Source organism: Trematomus bernacchii, unplaced genomic scaffold, assembly GCF_902827165.1.
Source record: "Trematomus bernacchii unplaced genomic scaffold, fTreBer1.1, whole genome shotgun sequence".
Classification (NCBI taxonomy): Eukaryota; Metazoa; Chordata; class Actinopteri; order Perciformes; family Nototheniidae; genus Trematomus; species Trematomus bernacchii.
This window is the reverse complement of record NW_022987598.1, coordinates 363,714-382,483: the sequence shown is the minus strand read 5'-3', so window position 1 is coordinate 382,483 and position 18,770 is coordinate 363,714. Positions and strand designations below refer to the sequence as shown.

General features: G+C 43.9%; 1 protein-coding gene across 1 annotated transcript; it reads right to left on the bottom strand.

Annotated features, from left to right (window-relative positions):
- Positions 1 to 12,210: 12,210 nt before the first annotated feature.
- Positions 12,211 to 18,694, bottom strand: pnrc1 (proline-rich nuclear receptor coactivator 1). The gene is made up of 2 exons (XM_034130590.1): positions 18,116 to 18,694; positions 12,211 to 15,382 (listed from the first exon to the last, which is right to left on the bottom strand). Exons 1-2 carry the CDS (start codon positions 18,416 to 18,418, stop codon positions 14,903 to 14,905), a joined length of 783 nt encoding a protein of 260 aa, XP_033986481.1. The 5' UTR covers positions 18,419 to 18,694; the 3' UTR covers positions 12,211 to 14,902.
- Between the last annotated feature and the right edge of the window lie 76 nt (positions 18,695 to 18,770).

Here is an 18,770-nt window from a genome sequence, read left to right as displayed (position 1 = left end):
TCGCCTGTATAATACAGCAGAACATGGAGGATATACGTACCCAAGCAGAAGCCTCGGACGCTCAGGCTCAGAATTGGAAACACCCGCGTTCTTGTGACACGTAGCCTAAATACTACGCTTCCTGTGTAGGTAGAACACAGCTCCTCTGCCGGTCCCCCACCTCTGCCGGTCCCCCACCTCTGCCGGTCCCCCTCCTCTGCCGGTCCCCCACCACCTCTGCCGGTCCCCCACCTCCTCTGCCGGTCCCCCACCTCCTCTGCCGGTCCCCCACCTCCTCTGCCGGTCCCCCACCTCCTCTGCCGGTCCCCCTCCTCTGCCGGTCCCCCTCTAGTGGCCTCACCTGCACACTGCGCGCCTGTTACGTTCCCTCCAAAATCTAGGGGTACGAAGGGGAGTAACAAAACACAGAACGACCAGCACGAGAAAAAAGAGAGGAAACTGATCTCTTTTTTCACACATGAGATTTAATCCAACAATAATATAGACAACCAGGTCCCACACAGAGACCCAAGACGACGTGCTGCACCCATGCAGCCAGAGGAGAAAAGGGAGAGCGACTGCAGCCTTCCTCAGGTCCTATATGGAGGCCCTGATTGGGGATTTGGAGCACCTGGGAGAGAGGCTGCACCTAGGGACAATCAGGCTGCACCTGGGGAATCAGAGGGAGAGAGAGAAAGACACACACAAACACTACGGCACGTAACACCCCCCCCATTAAACCAAACAAGTGTTTGGCCACAGTTACCAAAAACATTCAGACTATTGGACATGATCGTGACCCATCGTAATCGTAATCTCACCCACAGTACAGTACATCGGCCACCACATTATCTGCTCCCCTCTTGTGCTTGATGACGATATTGTAGTCTGGGTGCTGGTCTTTTGACTTTTCCGTTGTCTGCTTGGAAGCTGCCACCTGCTGCTTCCAAGCTACACACCCTGCCACTAGATGACCAGGATCAAGACAAAAGAAACATAATCTCTTGGGACCTCGAGTTCTGGTCAAAACACCACCTGCAAACACCTCCGGATGAGTCTGAGCTAGGTCACCACCTGCAGCACCAGGGATTGAAACGTCTACAACCTCAACAGTAGGATACACTTTACCCCCGGCTATATCGTTACCCATTATGAAATCCACTCCGTCGACAGGAAACTTGGGCAGCACAGCAACTGGAAAGAAACCAGTAGCCAGTTTAGACTGTACCTGGATCTTGTGAAGAGGTGCAGGCACACAACCCATCTCAATACCTCTTACCACCGCACTTGCATCACAGGCAGACTCAGCACTCAAGGGCAGAACACTGGCAAGAATGAACGACTGTGAGCCACCACTGTCTCGTAACTCCGTGACCTGCCGCTGGTCCTCCACCTTTCCTGACAGAGAGACAAAAGCAGTAGAGATGAACGGTTTCAAACACTCATCAGGCCCTTTGTTAACAGTGGCCCGTCCACTATGACACACTGCTGTAACCAATCCCACCCCCTCTAAGTGCTTGCCAGCCGCTGTCTGCTCTCGCTTCCAACCTGCACAGTCTGCTATCACATGACCTGGGTCATGACAAAAAAAGCAAGCTCTGTTTAGCCTGGGATCTAACACTGGAACACTGGCACAGGGAACGTAATTGTCAGGAGCTCTACGATAAGTGTCTCGCTGAGGAGGATCACGCTGAAAAAAAACGCTCGTATCAGTGCAAACTCGTCTGCCAGAGTGGCAGCCTGCTGAAGGGTAGTTACTTTCTGCTCGTTCAGGTAGACTACCGTACGCTCAGGCACACAGTTCTTAAACTCCTCTAACATCATTAGCTCACACACTGAAGTAATGTCGTCAGCTTTACAAGCTCTACACCACCTGTCAAAGAGGACTTTCTTCTCCCTCGCGAAGTCCACGTAAGTTTGGCCAGAAGTTTTCATCAGGCCGCGAAAACGCTGCCTGTAGGCCTCAGGCGCAAGCTCATATGCCCTGAGAACAGCACCTTTAACATTCTCATACACTAAACTATCCTCGACAGAAAGAGAAGAACAAGCTTCTTGAGCCTTGCCGACTAGCTTACACTGTAAAAGAATAGCCCACACGTCTTCTGGCCAGCGCAGAGCAGCAGCAATGTGCTCAAATGCACCAAAATAGATCTCCACCTCTGATTCACGAAACACAGGGACCAAAGAAATATGCCTACTCACGTCGAAGGAGGCAGCAGGACCAGAAGATGTAACGGCAGAATCACCCCCCCCAGCTGCCTGAAGCTCTAACTGACGCATCCGGACAGCAGTGTCTGCCTCCACTTTCCTGATCTCCAGCTCCGACTTCCTGATCTCCAGCTCCCTCCTGAGCTGAAAATCCCTATCACGCTCCTCCTTCTCCCACTGTAGACGAGCCATACGCACTTTTACCCTGGCATCTAATTTAGACCCCGTAGGTGAGGACCCTGCCGAAAACGAGTCCAACTGAGGCATGTTGAAAAGTTTTGCCTGTTCCGTAGCACTCTGAACACCTGGAGTAACACCAACGCGGCCTCCACCAGGAGACTCTGCTGCTACAGCCCCGGCCACCGTTCCAGGAGATTCCACTGAAGTAGGCAGACTCAAAACCCCCTGTTCAACTAGTCCAGTTAGCACCGCAGCCTTGAGTTCACTTTTAACAAGAGCAGAGGAGACAGAAACGTGATAATGGTCAGCAACTAACCGCAAATCAACCTTCCTACACCAGTCTAGCTGACCCACAGTAGGACTGGCCACAAACTGCTCCAAAACAAAAGCCATCCTTAGCAACGGCTACTTACAATTGTTCTTTATTTTTATTTTTTTTTAAACAAACTTCCCCAGATCCTGCCTACCAAACTTACCTAACTATCTTCTATCACAAACAGATACTCACTCTTTGTCTCAAAGATTGGACGAGCCCCCATTTGTTACGTTCCCTCCAAAATCTAGGGGTACGAAGGGGAGTAACAAAACACAGAACGACCAGCACGAGAAAAAAGAGAGGAAACTGATCTTTTTTCACACATGAGATTTAATCCAACAATAATATAGACAACCAGGTCCCACACAGAGACCCAAGACGACGTGCTGCAGCCAGAGGAGAAAAGGGAGAGCGACTGCAGCCTTCCTCAGGTCCTATATGGAGGCCCTGATTGGGGATTTGGAGCACCTGGGAGAGAGGCTGCACCTGGGGACAATCAGGCTGCACCTGGGGAATCAGAGGGAGAGAGAGAAAGACACACAAACACTACGGCACGTAACAGCGCCTCACCCGCACACTGAGCCTCACCCGCACACTGAGCCTCACCCGCACACTGAGCCTCACCCGCACACTGCGCCTCAGTCTGTCCAGCAGGAGGTGCTCAAACATAATGATTCATAGAATAGATAGAATCCTTTATTCTCATTATACAGGTACAACGAGAGGAGTAGAGTTACTCCTTTTTTTTAAGGTGCCATCAAAAACCAACAAGAGACGTACACACTCAGGAGACAACAAACAAGCATTCATACTTCGATATGACACCTGTTGCTGCAGACCTTATTGATTGCTGACCAGCTTGAAACATCTCTTGTATCACTCGGGGAACTTCTAAAGGCCCTTGGGTCATGCGGTTCTGTAACCCCCCCCCCCCCCACGCAGATCGGCTAAACTTAAAACTAAAATATAAGGTAATATGTTGGCATTCTTTTGTTTACTCGTGTGTGTCTGCTCAGCATGCTGAGGTATAATTTTACCTCTCGTTTGTGTAGGAGTTGAGATGCCCCACAACCGGGATAGGGACCGACAGGGGAGAGGCCACAGCATGAGGCCATCGGTGGAAGACCCTCCATGGACCCCCCCACCCCACACTGAGGCTGTCCAGAGCCAGGCCACAGTGGAGGATGAGGAGGCCGCCGAGTCTGGCTCGGACAGCCAGGAGGATGTTGAGCCATCCACCTCTGCCGGTCCCCCACCTCTGCCGGTCCCCCTCCTCTGCCGGCCCCCCTCCTCTGCCGGCCCCCCTCCTCTAATCCTGGTAGTGTAATCCAAAACAAACGGCTGAATTGATTAGTTATATTTTTAAAGACTAATCTGAATATGTGAAGTAATGAAAGCTGACATGTAGTTTTATAAAGTAGCAGAGTTTGTACTTGTATTAATTAAAGCTCTGTGTCTGCAGGAGGTCGTTCAGACTGAAAACCTGCAGGTGTTCCTCAGGGTTCGCCTGTATAATACAGCAGAACATGGAGGATATACGTACCCAAGCAGAAGCCTCGGACGCTCAGGCTCAGAATTGGAAACACCCACGTCCTTGTGACACGTAGCCTAAATACTACGCTTCCTGTGTAGGTAGAACACAGCTCCTCTGCCGGTCCCCCTCCTCTGCCGGTCCCCCACCTCTGCCGGTCCCCCACCTCTGCCGGTCCCCCACCTCTGCCGGTCCCCCACCTCTGCCGGTCCCCCACCTCTGCCAGTCAAGGAGGCGGACCGATTCAACCGCCAGCAGCCTCCCTGGAAACCTCCAGGAAATTCCTCGAGCTATTTGAACAATTAGTTCGTAAAGAATAGTGTCTGTCTGTTTGTTGTTCTGCTTTGGATGTGTTCATTTGTTGTATGTGATGTTTTTAAAAACATTTAATGTAGAAATACATATTTAAGTTTGACGTTAACCCTTGTGTGGTGTGTTCATAGTTCTGTTATCAGCCAGTGTTCGTGGGTCTGGTGGACCCGCTGCCTTTTGGGGTTTCAACACGATCAAACTATTTGAGGTGAAAATACAGAGGTTTACTTCATCCCAAAGAAAGCCATATAAACACATATATGGTTCATATTAGCCCTTTGACATGTGTTAGATCCAGGGTTCTTACACCTTTTCCAAAGTCAAATTCAAGCATTTTCAAGCATTTTACAGCTGTTGTAAATTACATATTTATATGCACATACTTATACTCAAATGATTATTTCCCTACCTCACATTAAATCAGATGTTCTTTATGCTATAAACAACCACATGTGTGTTTCATAATAGCATTCTACATGAGGATGAAAAATTTAAAATGTTAGAAAAGAAAACTAAGTTTAATGTTTCAAAATGAGTGACCCATCTGTACGTAGACTGGGCATCCCATATAACCTGGCTGAGCCAATATAAAACAATCAGCCAAATAACTTTTCAATATATTATTGATTACTATTTTTGAGGTACTTTAAAGTTGGCAGTAAACACAAGTCAGAGGTAAATGGTGTACTTTGACTCCACTACATGTATTTAATACCTTTAGTTACTTTACAGATGTGGATGAATGATGTGAAATATAATCAAGTGTTAAATCAGACTTTAGTTCCACCTGGAGTAAATTCACAAGCTACCCTGCAGTATACAAAGTCATTCAAACTAGCTGCACCTTTACCAGCTTTGAGAACACTTTCATGATCAATCATAAAACATATCATATACAATTATTAGGGATGCTCCGATCGCCAATTTTGGGGCCGATCGCCGGAATCAGTATCGGCCGATACCGATCCGATCGAGTGGGCGGGGCCTATGGGGATCTTCCATTTAAAGTGATGTTTAAAACTCAGTTAATGGGGCTCATTCACTGGCGCTTCCACAAACGGTTTGAATCCAACCAACCAACATAATTATTACATTCAAATTAAGTACATTATTCAAGTTTACATTAACTTGGGATAATAACACGGGAGAAATTAGCGGAATCGCTCTCTTTTCCTCTCTCTCTCTCCTGACAGCCCGTCAGTATCTCCTGCAGCTCACTGATCCAGTAATGAGTGACCCGACAGTGAAGAATAAATATATGTATAACTAGTTTAGCTTGTTCCAGAGGTAAATAAAATAGCTAAGTGTGTTAGGTCTAACTCTTAGTGTGTGTTGCTCCGCTCACCGGTCCGTCACAGCGGGTGGAGCTGCAGGATTTCTGCTTCACACACGTTGCATACCGCTATTTTATTGTCATTGTCGGACACTTAAAATACTGCCAGACTAGTGAAGCCATTTTGGCGAGCTTGTTTTGCCGCGCACAGAGAAAAGTGTCATGTATTTTACATGCAACGATAGCCTAATCTAAAATGCTCTACTACAGCGTACCTTTTGTGTGGTGTGTGGCTCGTCAGCGCAGACTCTCGCATCGTTATTGTTGCACACTTTGCAGGAGGCTAATCTTGGGCTTCGCTTGACCCTCGTCTTAGCCATGGCTTGTATTTGTCTTCTGCTAGCCAACGCTCGTTGAAACGGCAACCTCCTGGCATACTGTCATCCAGGGGCGTCGCCTGGACCTGAAAACATTCGGGGCTTAGCCCACAGTGGCGGCGGCACTACAGTGGCATTTTTTACTGCAACACTCCCCACACGCACACACACAGTACACCCGCGACTGTTACAATGAAGGCTCGATAATCAGTTCACGGCATATAGGCAGGGGTAAAGTGGTATTTTTTATGAGTGGGGGGCGGACCTCACCTCCTCTAGGGGGGTCCGGGGGGATGCTCCCCCGGGAAGATTTTTTTAAAATATTGAAGTTAAATGCATCAATCTGGTGCACTTTGAGAGCAAAATGAAGAGATCTATGGATACCTCTCTCAACACCCATATGAAGCAGAACTGTAAACAGATGTACTTTTTCTTTATGGATATTTTACTAATCACTCCCCTTTTAAACTCTATTCTTGTTTTACTGCCATATAGTATTTCATAACTGTTTTTCCTTTATTCTCTTATTTTTTTTATAACTATAATGATCATATGAAGGTGTGCCGCGGAAATAATCTTTTGAATAATTTGTGACCAAACCGTTTGAGACCCACTGAGATAACTTAGACTAAAGTTAAGTATCTAAACACTCAGAGAGTCCTTTAGCTCACCTGAGTCTCTCAGTCTGAGAGGAGAGGACTCTCCTCCAGCTTGTTGTGGAACAAACAGCTCCTTATGTCCGTTAGTGCAGCTAGCTAACCAGATGCTAACAACACGGTCCCTGCTGGCACGGGTCCCTCCCTCCCTCTCTCTGTCTCTATCACACTAAATGCGCACACACACACACAGAGCCCACGTTTATTTCCATGCAACTCTCTGATTGGTCTGGTGTCATGCCTCTGTTGCATTCACTGAACACGGGAAATTACAGTGCTGCCGTCCTCTCTTGTGTCATGATGAGGTTCACGTAAAGCACGGTTAATGTATTATATTATTGAGGGAGAATTGTCCGGGGCTACAGAAAAACCATTCGGGGCTAAAGCCCCGGATGCCCAGGCCAGGCGACGCCACTGCTGTCATCTATCACTCTCATCAGAATGCCCAGGTCACACACGTAACAAAAACACTTGCCGGTCACGCGCATAGCGCGGGAAGGCCGGAGCGGAGCTGTTTTATGTAAAAGCGAAGCAATTAAGCGCGCTCCGACTTCTTTATTTTCTTTTAATCTAAAAAGCGAAGTAAAGCATTTACAATTTCAAGCACTTTATCCCAAATTCAAGCACCATTCCCAAAATTCAAGCACTTTACAAACCTTGAAAACACCTCGTACGATTTCAAGCATTTTCAAGGATTTCCAGCACCCGTACGCACCCTGTAGATCACATTCATGAATTCAAGTGCTCGGCCTACTTCGGTTCTTTGCCGTCAAACCGGCTGTAACGAGCTGATGCTCAATCTCATCCTCTCCTTAAAAGTCACTGTGATCCTCACATTCTGATACTTCTTCATCAAAAGGCCCTCTGAGCAGATAATCTTTTGGCCATCTTGATCAGCTGTGATAAGGACCCAAACGGGAGAAGCATCATTTATTGAGTCTCGGCCCGAATGTGCAGCTTGGATAGAGAGTGGGAACAAAATAAAGATCGGGTCCCGCAAAACATAATGTGAGAGCAGACAGGAGACGGAGGTTTAGTTTATCAATAATGTTTCAACCTGGTGTGGGAATGGCAGGGGCAGAAACACACAAGTCTCACACACACACGGGTGTACAGGACCTACAATGTCCACACTGTTGTTAGCTCTGGTCCAGTGAACATCCTGTATGTAATGTAAATGTGTAGGGGGGGGGTACAGTGGGTTCTGATATGTTCTTCACAGAAAATGAGCCACGGCCATTGAGAGTGAGTTTGAACAAATAATTGATCATATCATTTTTCTTTAGCTAAATAATGAAAACGGGTCCCACAGCCCCGACCCCCATACAAGGGTTACATCAAGCATGAAGCCTTCTTTACAATTAGACACACACATGTTTACTGAAAAGATACAAGGAGATCTTTATTTGACACAAAGCTGAATGTACATGTTATGATTGTGACATGACTGAAAAGCCAACGTGTTTAAAGTCATTGTGCAACCCAAGGTCTAACTGTCTATAGTCACACTGAAACTCATCATGACCACTTTCTGCTTTGTAAATCTCCACCTCAAATCATTCTGCGCAGAAACCAACCGTGTCAAGCATCCAAATGCAATATCAGGGATGTTCTATTAATGAAATAATATATCAATTCACATTGAAGTTACTGCATATCTCAAACCCTACATACGTACAATGACTAACACGTGTCTCTTCTTTCTCTTAAAGTTCAGTCAAAGCATACCAATATGTTCTCACTGAACTCACTTTCTGACCAGATGGTGTGAAGGCCTATTTCACAAACAATTAGTAATAAAGACGTGTCTGTAAAGTCCTTTGCTCTAAATAAACTTGAGCAAGGTGAAATTGGAAATAAGGCTTATAAATGGCACAAACTAAAGAACAGAGGAATGCATCTGGCCAGCAAATGCATTTTTCATCGGTCAACAAAACTAACGGGTGACAAAAATGAAATGAAATTCCTCTCAACAGTAATCGTGGTCGTGCAGCTGGACCGGGATGTGGTCAGGAGCCGAGATTTGGTCTGCCAGTCAGGCTCTGTAATACAATACACAGTTATTTACTTCGGATGCAACTGAAGCTAAATTATCAATTTTATCCAATAATAAAGAGGGAAAAAGGGCAGTCTTTTTATATTACATGTATGTTACTTGTTAGACGCTTTTATCCAAAGCGACTTACATACATTCAGTACTGTGGGCAATCCCCACAGGAGCAATTTGGGGTGAAGTGTCTTGCCCGAGTCCCACATGCTGACTGCAGTGGGACTCAAACTTGCTACCCCCTGATTCGAAGTTCAGCGCACTATCCACTGAGCCACAGCCTCCCTTTTGTTTTGTTATATATACTTAATGATGTTTTAATACAGGGTATATGCAGGAATCCTGAAGTCAAATGTAATACCTTTTAAGACCTTTTTTAAGACCCTTTCCATACATTTTAAGACCTCATCGCCACTTCCAGTTTTAACCGGTTACCTTGGCGACACACTTTACCTCACATTGACTATATACAGTATTGATTGTCCTTCCTCCTTATCTTCCAACCATTTGGACGCAGACTTGCATTTCCCCATAACGATGTTGTTTAACAACCGGCGTAAACGGACCTTCGCGCGCTATCAAGCAGTGAGCGTGCGATGTCCTGTTCAGATGACGTCACATCCAACGGGATGCCATAAATAAACTACACAGAATCACACTACACACCTACGCAATGATTACATTCAGGCAGACTGTAGAATACAACCTCTTTGGACAATTTATATACTTATTGAAAACAAGCTACAGAATGTAATACCTTGGAAAATGCCGTTTAATACTTTTTAATAGCCTTCATTTTTGCTAAATGGATTTATCAACTCTTAATACTTTTTAAGACCCCGAGGACACCCTGTAACAAGGAAGTAACTGGGCTGTTGGTTCATTATTTCAGCTTTTAAAGACGTGCAGGATGTCGTTTTGCAATAAATACATTTACAACATGAGGAAAAGCAGATGAACATAATAGGGTGGGTGGATGTATTTTTCTTTGTCTAATATTTTCTCCTCTAAAAACATTATATTTGGTTACCTGTGATTATTTCAATCAGGAGAGACGGTTCTGATGTAAGAATCAGGGGCGTCGCCTGGACCTGAAAACATTCGGGGCTTAGCCCACAGTGGCGGCGGCACTACAGTGGCATTTTTTACTGCAACACTCCCCACACGCACACACACAGTACACCCGCGACTGTTACAATGAAGGCTCGATAATCAGCTCACCGCATATAGGCAGGGGTAAAGTGGTATTTTTTATGAGTGGGGTCCTCACCTCCTCAAGGGGGGTCCGGGGGGATGCTCCCCCGGGAAGATTTTTTTTAAAATATTGAAGTTAAATGCATCAATCTGGTGCACTTTGAGAGCAAAATGAAGAGATCTATGGATACCTCTCTCAACACCCATATGAAGCAGAACTGTAAACAGATGTACTTTTCTTTATGGATATTTTACTAATCACTCCCCTTTTAAACTCTATTCTTGTTTTAACTGCCATATAGTATTTCATAACTGTTTTTCCTTTATTCTCTTATTTTTTTATAACTATAATGATCATATGAAGGTGTGCCGCGGAAATAATCTTTTGAATAATTTGTGACCAAAACCGTTTGAGACCCACTGAGATAACTTAGACTAAAGTTAAGTATCTAAACACTCAGAGAGTCCTTTAGCTCACCTGAGTCTCTCAGTCTGAGAGGAGAGGACTCTCCTCCAGCTTGTTGTGGAACAAATAGCTCCTTATGTCCGTTAGTGCAGCTAGCTAACCAGATGCTAACAACACGGTCCATGCTGGCACGGTCCCTCCCTCCCCCTCTCTCCCTCTCTCCCTCTCTCCCTCTCTCCCTCTCTCTCTCTATCACACTAAATGCGCTATTGCCACACACACACACAGAGCCGAGCTTGAATGACACAAGCACACATTTATTTCCATGCAACTCTCTGATTGGTCTGGTGTCATGCCTCTGTTGCATTCACTGAACACGGGAAATTACAGTGCTGCCGTCCTCTCTTGTGTCATGATGAGGTTCACGTACGTAAAGCACGGTTAATGTATTATATTATTGAGGGAGAATTGTCCGGGGCTACAGAAAAAACATTCGGGGCTAAAGCCTCGGATGCCCAGGCCAGGCGACGCCACTGGTAAGAATACATATTTATTGCCAGGAATACACAAACGAATGTAATGGAGTTTTGGCAATTATGCCCCGTTGTGCAGGAGTATCATTCGGGAGGGGAGAACCGATCCGACGAAACCCCCCGGGGTCTAGACACTGGTGGTGGTGAATGGATAGTTGGGTCGGTCTGAAAGGGAGTGGCTTAGCTTGACCCTGGTGGTGGTGAATGGATGGTTGCGTTCGGTCTGAAGGGGAGGGGCTTAGCTTGACCCTGGTGGTGGTGAATGGATGGATGTGTCGGTCTGAAGGGGAGGGGCTTAGCTTGACCCTGGTGGTGGTGAATGGATGGTTGGGGTCGGTCTGAAGGGGAGTGGCTTAGCTTGACCCTGGTGGTGGTGAATGGATGATGTGTCGGTCTGAAGGGGAGGGGCTTAGCTTGACCCTGGTGGTGGTGAATGGATGGATGGGTCGGTCTGAAGGGGAGGGGCTTAGCTTGACCCTGGTGGTGGTGAATGGATAGTTGGGGTCGGTCTGAAGGGGAGTGGCTTAGCTTGACCCTGGTGGTGGTGAATGGATAGTTGGGTTCGGTCTGAAGGGGAGGGGCTTAGCTTGACCCTGGTGGTGGTGAATGGATAGTTGGGTTCGGTCTGAAGGGGAGGGGCTTAGGTTGACCCTGGATTCAGAGGGACAGGAGGTGAAAAGGGGTGGAGGAGGGTTGCGTCGAGTCACCTGAAATGACAGCTGTCAGAGGGGGGAGAGCAGATTTAAAAGGGTTAGCGGAGCGCTATGATAGGCTTGTGAGAATAGAGCGAAGTGATTGGTTAAGCTGGGGAGTGACGCCCCCGATCACTTATTGAGAGGAGAGAGAGTAGTAACATGGAAATAGTAAATGGATGAGTAAAGACGGTCTTCCTGGTTGAACTTGCGCTGAGCTTCATTTGTCACAGGTGAGAACATAATTTTTTTAATATTAACTTGTTACAATAAAGAATATCTACTTAAAGGGGCCCTATAATTGTCATTTTCTGGTTCCAACTACCAAACTAATTGAATTTAAAGCTGTTTTTGTACTCAAATATTATCAGAGGAGAAAGAAAAGTATCGTTTTAATAATATTTCTATCTTCTTTTCTGTTCCCATGGTACCTGTGTTTTAAATCGTGTTGCAATTTTACACATTTTTCTTAAAGACAACAATGTTGAAATAGACACAGACGCATATTTAGGGGGTAGTCAATATTTTAATATAATTTTTAATTTAGATATGAAAGACATTCTTCATAAAATAAACTTCTTATTTTTGTTTCTTTTCCCAAATGGTTGCATGGAGTTGTGTTTCTCATTATTGGAATGACATCATTTTAAAACACTGTAATAAAAATGGGCAGTTTTTGTTCTAGTAATACAATTTTCCATTCACGTGACGTCACAGAGGTCAAGAAGCTGCCTGCGTCGACAGAAACCATCAAAAACAAAACCAAAAACACACATGGTACATTATCACAAGATCATCTGTGCCAAAATCAACACATACTGCACTCTTGGTAAACATCAACGTGCTTTAGAAAGAAAGGAAAAGAGGTATGTGGAGTGAAGTGTGTGAAACGAGTCCCCTTTAAAAAGACAAGAATATACAGAATAAAGAGAGACCCCGCCCACATGAAGCCATACAATCTTTAAAACGCTTTAAAAACAAAGTGCGTCCACACTGAAACACCCGGAAACAGAATCACCTCTTCTCGTTTGTGCAGCTTCAATCACACTTTTACTAATTTCCTGTCCTCCTGTGATCACTTAAATGTCGTTTTCCTCACTTACATACGTTTATCTGTACATAACGTCAGATAATGGAACACGTATATAATAAATACTACACGTTACTCATCCAGTGCTGATCAACATATCCATATAGGCTCAAACATATTACAATTCTCCTTATTGATCGACCTATTGTTTTATATTTTTGTATAAAACGTCAGAAAAGTGCTTCCTCTTGAAGTTAAGTGACACATTTCTGGGTTTCTATCCAAGAAATAGTGCTAAATCAAACATTTAGATGGCAAAATGTCCTTTTTTTAAGCTAAAAATCAGCATTTGTTTAGCTTTTTTGTACTTAAACAATGACACTAACTCTCCATTTCTTTGGCAATCGACTCCGGACATTTTCTGACAAAACAGCTGTGGTCGTTCTCCTATTGTGACAATAACAATGATCACAGAGGAAGCAGGAAGTGATGATTGTCTTGTTATTGCCACACACTCCTCAACTGGGCTGGATTTCTTCATACGCTAAGATCAGTTTTTCCTGATAGACATCATAAGAAACGGCAGGCCCACAAACTCTGGAAAAAACCGAGTCTTCAGGTGTAAAACACAAAATCTCAGTGTGGACGGACCGGGGCTGAGCGATATATTAAAATGATATTTATATCGTTAGTGAAACAAGATATTTATAGTCTTAGTTTTGGGGTTTTCTAAGTGTTTCCTGGTTTTAAAGGCTGCATTATGTAATTTTCTGGATTCATCACACTGTTCTAGCTTTGCCTTTACCCACTTAGTCAATAAACACACATAATAAACTAAATTAGGGCTGCACAACTTGGACAAAATAACTTATTTTGCAAGAAGGATATTAGACATTACTCACACTGTCATTGAACGTATATTAAAATGACAATAGTGTGATTTTTTTAAAGAGGATCTGCACCAAAGAAATATTTGATTTAAAGAGTTATTTGTGGGTTTGTAGACTTCTCTGCAGCTCCACAATACCTTACATATTTTACCAAATATTGTGCTTTCTGCAATTTTGGATAACGCACAGATAAGATGACAAATAATTGTGCAGCCCATATTTTCTGAAACCCTACAATATCGTCTAACTATTTCGTAGACAGAATGAAATTGTGATGTTCAATTCTCTTCATATCGCCCAGCCCTGGGAGAGACCATGAAACAGACGGAAAAATATATTGTAAATGTATCTTAGCTTAATGTGAACGTACTCTGAGTCAGTGCATTAAGGATAATGGATGCTGGCTCTCTGCAGCAGCTGGTTGAGACACATTGTTGAGACATATTTTCGTCTCCTTTTCGGCTCTTTGAGGCTTCAGCAGCCTCACGATCCCTGATCCGACATTTCGGCGTTGCACCACGTTCAGGTGATAAAGGAAAAGACCCTTCAGCTAGCAGATTGTAAATCCTGGCTTTTTGATTCGTCCGCCATTGCAGCCATTTTGAAAGTTTCCCAGTAAGGATGTGGAAGTCCTCTCCTGGTGAATGCATCAACGTGGTAATGCTCGGGAACATCGAAATCCCTCCTTTCTCTCCCAGTTCTCAGTGCAAATCAGTTAGAAAAGTCCGTCTTGAGCCTCAAACTGAAGTAGCAAATGCCTCGATCCGCAGGGGGTATTTTCTCACGTTTTCTTCTTTTTTTTGTGGAAAAACCTCAGTAACAAAACTAGAAATCTGTTAAAATAACAAGGAAAAAATATACACAAATATATGTTTACAATATATTATGTACATTTGCACGAGCTCTTTAAAAAAAAAGAAAAAAAGAAAAAGGCTGCCTTTTCAAAAGTATTCACAGAGAAAGTGCCGTCGTCACTTTGCATGATGTGAGATAATGCTGCTGCTGCTGCTGGAGACTCGACACACTGTCCTACATCACAACAAAAATGTTCTCTTTCCTCTACCAACAAGAAAATATTCCACACACTCAGCATGTCAGTCAGCAACAACATCTCCAACATGTTCACATATGCAGGCAGCATGTTGAATCACGGGAAATTGTACTACGGTGAATAAAAACTACCTTCCACTTATTGCAGTGTGTTAAAAGTCTTTTTCCTCAATGCCTTTTTTTGTATCCAATTGTTGGCATTAGGCGTAAATCCCATACGAGATGCGGTCATGATTTATCTTGTACCTTCAGCAGAGACTTCAGGTGAGAGGTCATCTGCTCTCGGCTCTGGCTACTCTCTGGAGCTTCCTTTTCTCCGAACCAGTGGCTTGGCGGTTTGGGAAGAACACTCGGTGACGGCGGCTCGCTAAACTTTGCTCCGGCGTAAATTTTCTCGCCGTCTTTGAGGCATTCGAGCGCCGCTTCATTTATCGCCGTGTTCGCCATCTTTAGGTTGTCGGAGGCGTGGAGGAGTTTCGCTTTCCTCTGAGGAGGCTGGTGGGGGGAGAGAAGTTTACCGGGGCTGATGGTGTCCTTTGTTTTCTCCTTGGAGGATGGAGAAGCCCCGGGGGTGTGGCCCTGCTTGGGCTTGTGGCTCCGGGTGATCATGTTCTGGGAGATCTGGTCGTGACGGGGGTCTTTACGGGCAGGTTGTCCGCCGGGCTGCACGGCGCCTCGCTCCAATCTGACACCTTTAGATTTCAGAAGCTAAGAAACAGAAAGACAATGTTTTTAATATAATACGTTTATTCATAAATCACATTTCAACACAAGGCAATTCAAAGTGATTTACAAAAAAACGATTCTTCAGCCTGGATTTAAGGAGGACTAATTATCAGGTTCATATAAGTATGTAGTGTCTCTACTTTAAAGAGTCCTCTCCTGCTGATGTTCAGGTGTATATCAGTATGTAGTGTATCTTCTTTAAAGAGTCCTCTCCTGCTGATGTTCAGGTGTATATCAGTATGTAGTGTATCTTCTTTAAAGAGTCCTCTCCTGCTGATGTTCAGGTGTATATCAGTATGTAGTGTCTCTACTTTAGAGTCCTCTCTGCTGATGTTCAGGTGTATATCAGTAAGTAGTGTCCTCTACTTTTAAAAAGAGTCTCTCCCTGCTGATGTTCAGGTTTATATCAGTAATGTAGTGTCCTCTACTTTCAAGAGTCCCTCTCTGCTGATGTTCAGGTGTATATCATATGTTGTGGTCTCTACTGTCTCAGTATGTAGTGTCTCTACTAAAGAGTCCTCTTCCTGCTGATGTTCAGGTGGTATATCAGTATGTAAGTGTCTCTACTTTAAAGACTGTCCTCTCCTGCTGATGTTTCATGTGTATATCAGTATGTAGTGTCTCTACTTTAAAGAGTCCTCTCTGCTGAGTTCAGGTGTATATCAGTTATGTAGTGTCTCTACTTTAAAGAGTCCTCTCCTGCTGATGTTCAGGTGTATATCAGTATGTAGTGTCTCTACTTTAAAGAGTCCTCTCCTGCTGATGTTCAGGTGTATATCAGTATGTAGTGTCTCTACTTTAAAGAGTCCTCTCCTGCTGATGTTCAGGTGTATATCAGTATGTAGTGTCTCTACTTTAAAGAGTCCTCTCCTGCTGATGTTCAGGTGTATATCAGTATGTAGTGTCTCTACTTTAAAGAGTCCTCTCCTGCTGATGTTCAGGTGTATATAGGGATGGGTACCGAGCCCCGGTATTAAACGTGGCCCCGGGGCTGAATTATTAAAGACCGTGGTACAGTTAAGCTCCGACGTTATCGGTCTTTTTATCGGTACTGGAGACATGTAAAAAATATATGTCATATGTATTATTGCTACACAAACATTATATTGCAGTTTTAGTGTCACCAACTCCTTTTCTAATATGCAATAAGACTGCAAAATGCGTCTATGATTATTTTTAGTATTTTCGATCTTTCCAATCCAGGCGAGAGATCTCTCTCCCCCGCCTGCTTGCGAGGGGGCGCAGCAGTTTACACACGCAGCTGCTACTGTACATGCAGCAACACACACACACACACGGAGACAAAGCGCGCCGAGGTGTGGTTACATTTTACCCGTCTCCATGTGGACAATGCTCGTTACCAAAAGTGCAATAAGAGTTTAGCATGTAAGGGCGGTAACACAAGCAATCTGTCTAAACATTTAGCAAAAGTGCACCACATTCAGACGGAGAAATGCACCGGGTTCGACTGTCTTTCTAGTAGCTCTGTAGCCCCATCCACGAGTAACGTTTCTACGTCAGGTATTATGTATGCTAGCAGCAACACACGGAGTTAACTCAATGATACAAACATGGGTTAATGAGTAGAGGTAACTGAGTTATTTATTTTGTTAAAGTTTCAGCCATTCTGTTTACAGTTCTGTCATCAGATTATTTAATACGGTTTGTTAAAACATTGTTGTTTCTTTTGATGTGAAATATTATTTATTTAATTTAAATAAAAAGGATTAAAACCTACAAGTTTGAGAGAAACAAAAACTTAATAAAAATACGAACACAATGAATACATGTTGAGTGAAACCTGCGGTGTTTACATGAGCTTCCTCTTCCTCTTTCTAACCACTCAGAGCAGCTGCTGATGCAATGTGACGTTTTTATCTCTGTGAGGCAGCCAGAAGCAGGAAGTCAACAAGTGTAACTTTCGATTCTTTCACAATAAGGATTAGTAACTGCGTCATTTAACCGCCTCATGTTTCACAGGAGACTCTATCACCATTAAATCTACCTTATTTATTAGAAAAATCATGAACATTAGAATTATTTGATTGACTTCATACTCTTTTGATGAAGCTTTGTATGAACATAGCTTTAAAAGTGTGCTTATAGGGATGTTAATATGACTAGAAGCCAACTCTTATTATCAACAGCTGGTAGTCTGAAGTAATTTTGCAACAGATAACTGTATACCACGTTAAAAAGGAAGTGGAAAATACACATTTAATTAGACAAACCCCTAGTGTTCGTCCTCTAGTGTCTTGTTTTTTGACTTAAGTAAGTAAAAGTAGAAGTGCCAGAGTGTAGAAATACTCTGTTAAAGTAAAAGTCCTGCATTCAAAATGTTACTACAAAAAGTAGTCATTGTGAAGATTGGTCCATTTCAGAATAATATATGTTTTATAATTATTGATCATTAAAGTGTTGCTGGTAAAAAAAGGTGCAGCTAGTTTTAATGACTTTGTATACTGCAGGGTAGCTTGTGAATTTACTCCGGGTGGAACTAAAGTCTGATTTAATACGTGATTATATTTCACAATATTAACCTTAAGTTACTATTAGATATATGTAGTGGGGATAGAAGTACAAAGTAGCAAGTACACGTACGTCACAATTGTACATGAGTAAATGTACTTAGTTACTTTAAACCACTGCAGTTAACACACTTGCAGCACAGATAATAACAAACATGTATTACAATAAATAGACCCTGGTGTTTACCTCTTTCTTGGCTCCCTGTCTGAGCGGATGATGGCTCAGCTCGGTACCGGGCTGTGCTGCGGCTCTGTTCGCGGACAGCGCTATCAGAGTGTTGTTGTTGTTGTGGTCAGTAACCCGGATGTTGGGACTTTTTTTCGGAGGCTTCTGGTGATGCAGAGGCGCCGCGGACCTCAGCTTTTTCCCTCCTTTCTTCAGCAGAGCCTGCCTCGCTTTACTGCCCGTGTTCACCCCATCTTTCCCGCTTGAAATCACCGATATCGGGTTGTTGTTTTCCACCTCATCGTTTTGAGATCCGTCCAACATTGTTTTGCCAAAACATACAAAAGCTGTGATATCCCACCGCGGGTAACTTAGTTTAGCTATCAAGCTAACAGCTAGCCGTACAGAGCGTCGGATAAAACGTTCTTATCCACGCAGAAATAAGAAACTACTTAACGAAAATAACGTTATAATGTCTCAGAAGTTCCCTGGGAGTTTTTTTTTGTAGTATTTTAAATATTTCTGCTGCTAAAAAAAGGCAACATTGACGTCCGTTTGTGCCGAGATGCCGTGGGTGCTCGCGAGCTTTTCAAAGCAGAAGTAGAGTTAGCACGTTACGCTGAACAGAATAACACATAGACTTCCGGTGATGTATTTCAAAATAAGACGATTGCAG

Excerpts from the sequence above, each read along its gene's own strand:
- pnrc1 (XM_034130590.1), bottom strand. The coding sequence starts at position 18,418 with ATGTTGGACGGATCTCAAAACGATGAGGTGGAAAACAACAACCCGATA. Across the intron at positions 15,383-18,115 it reads GACAGGGAGCCAAGAAAGAG|CTTCTGAAATCTAAAGGTGT; the intron begins GTAAACACCAGG and ends TCTGTTTCTTAG.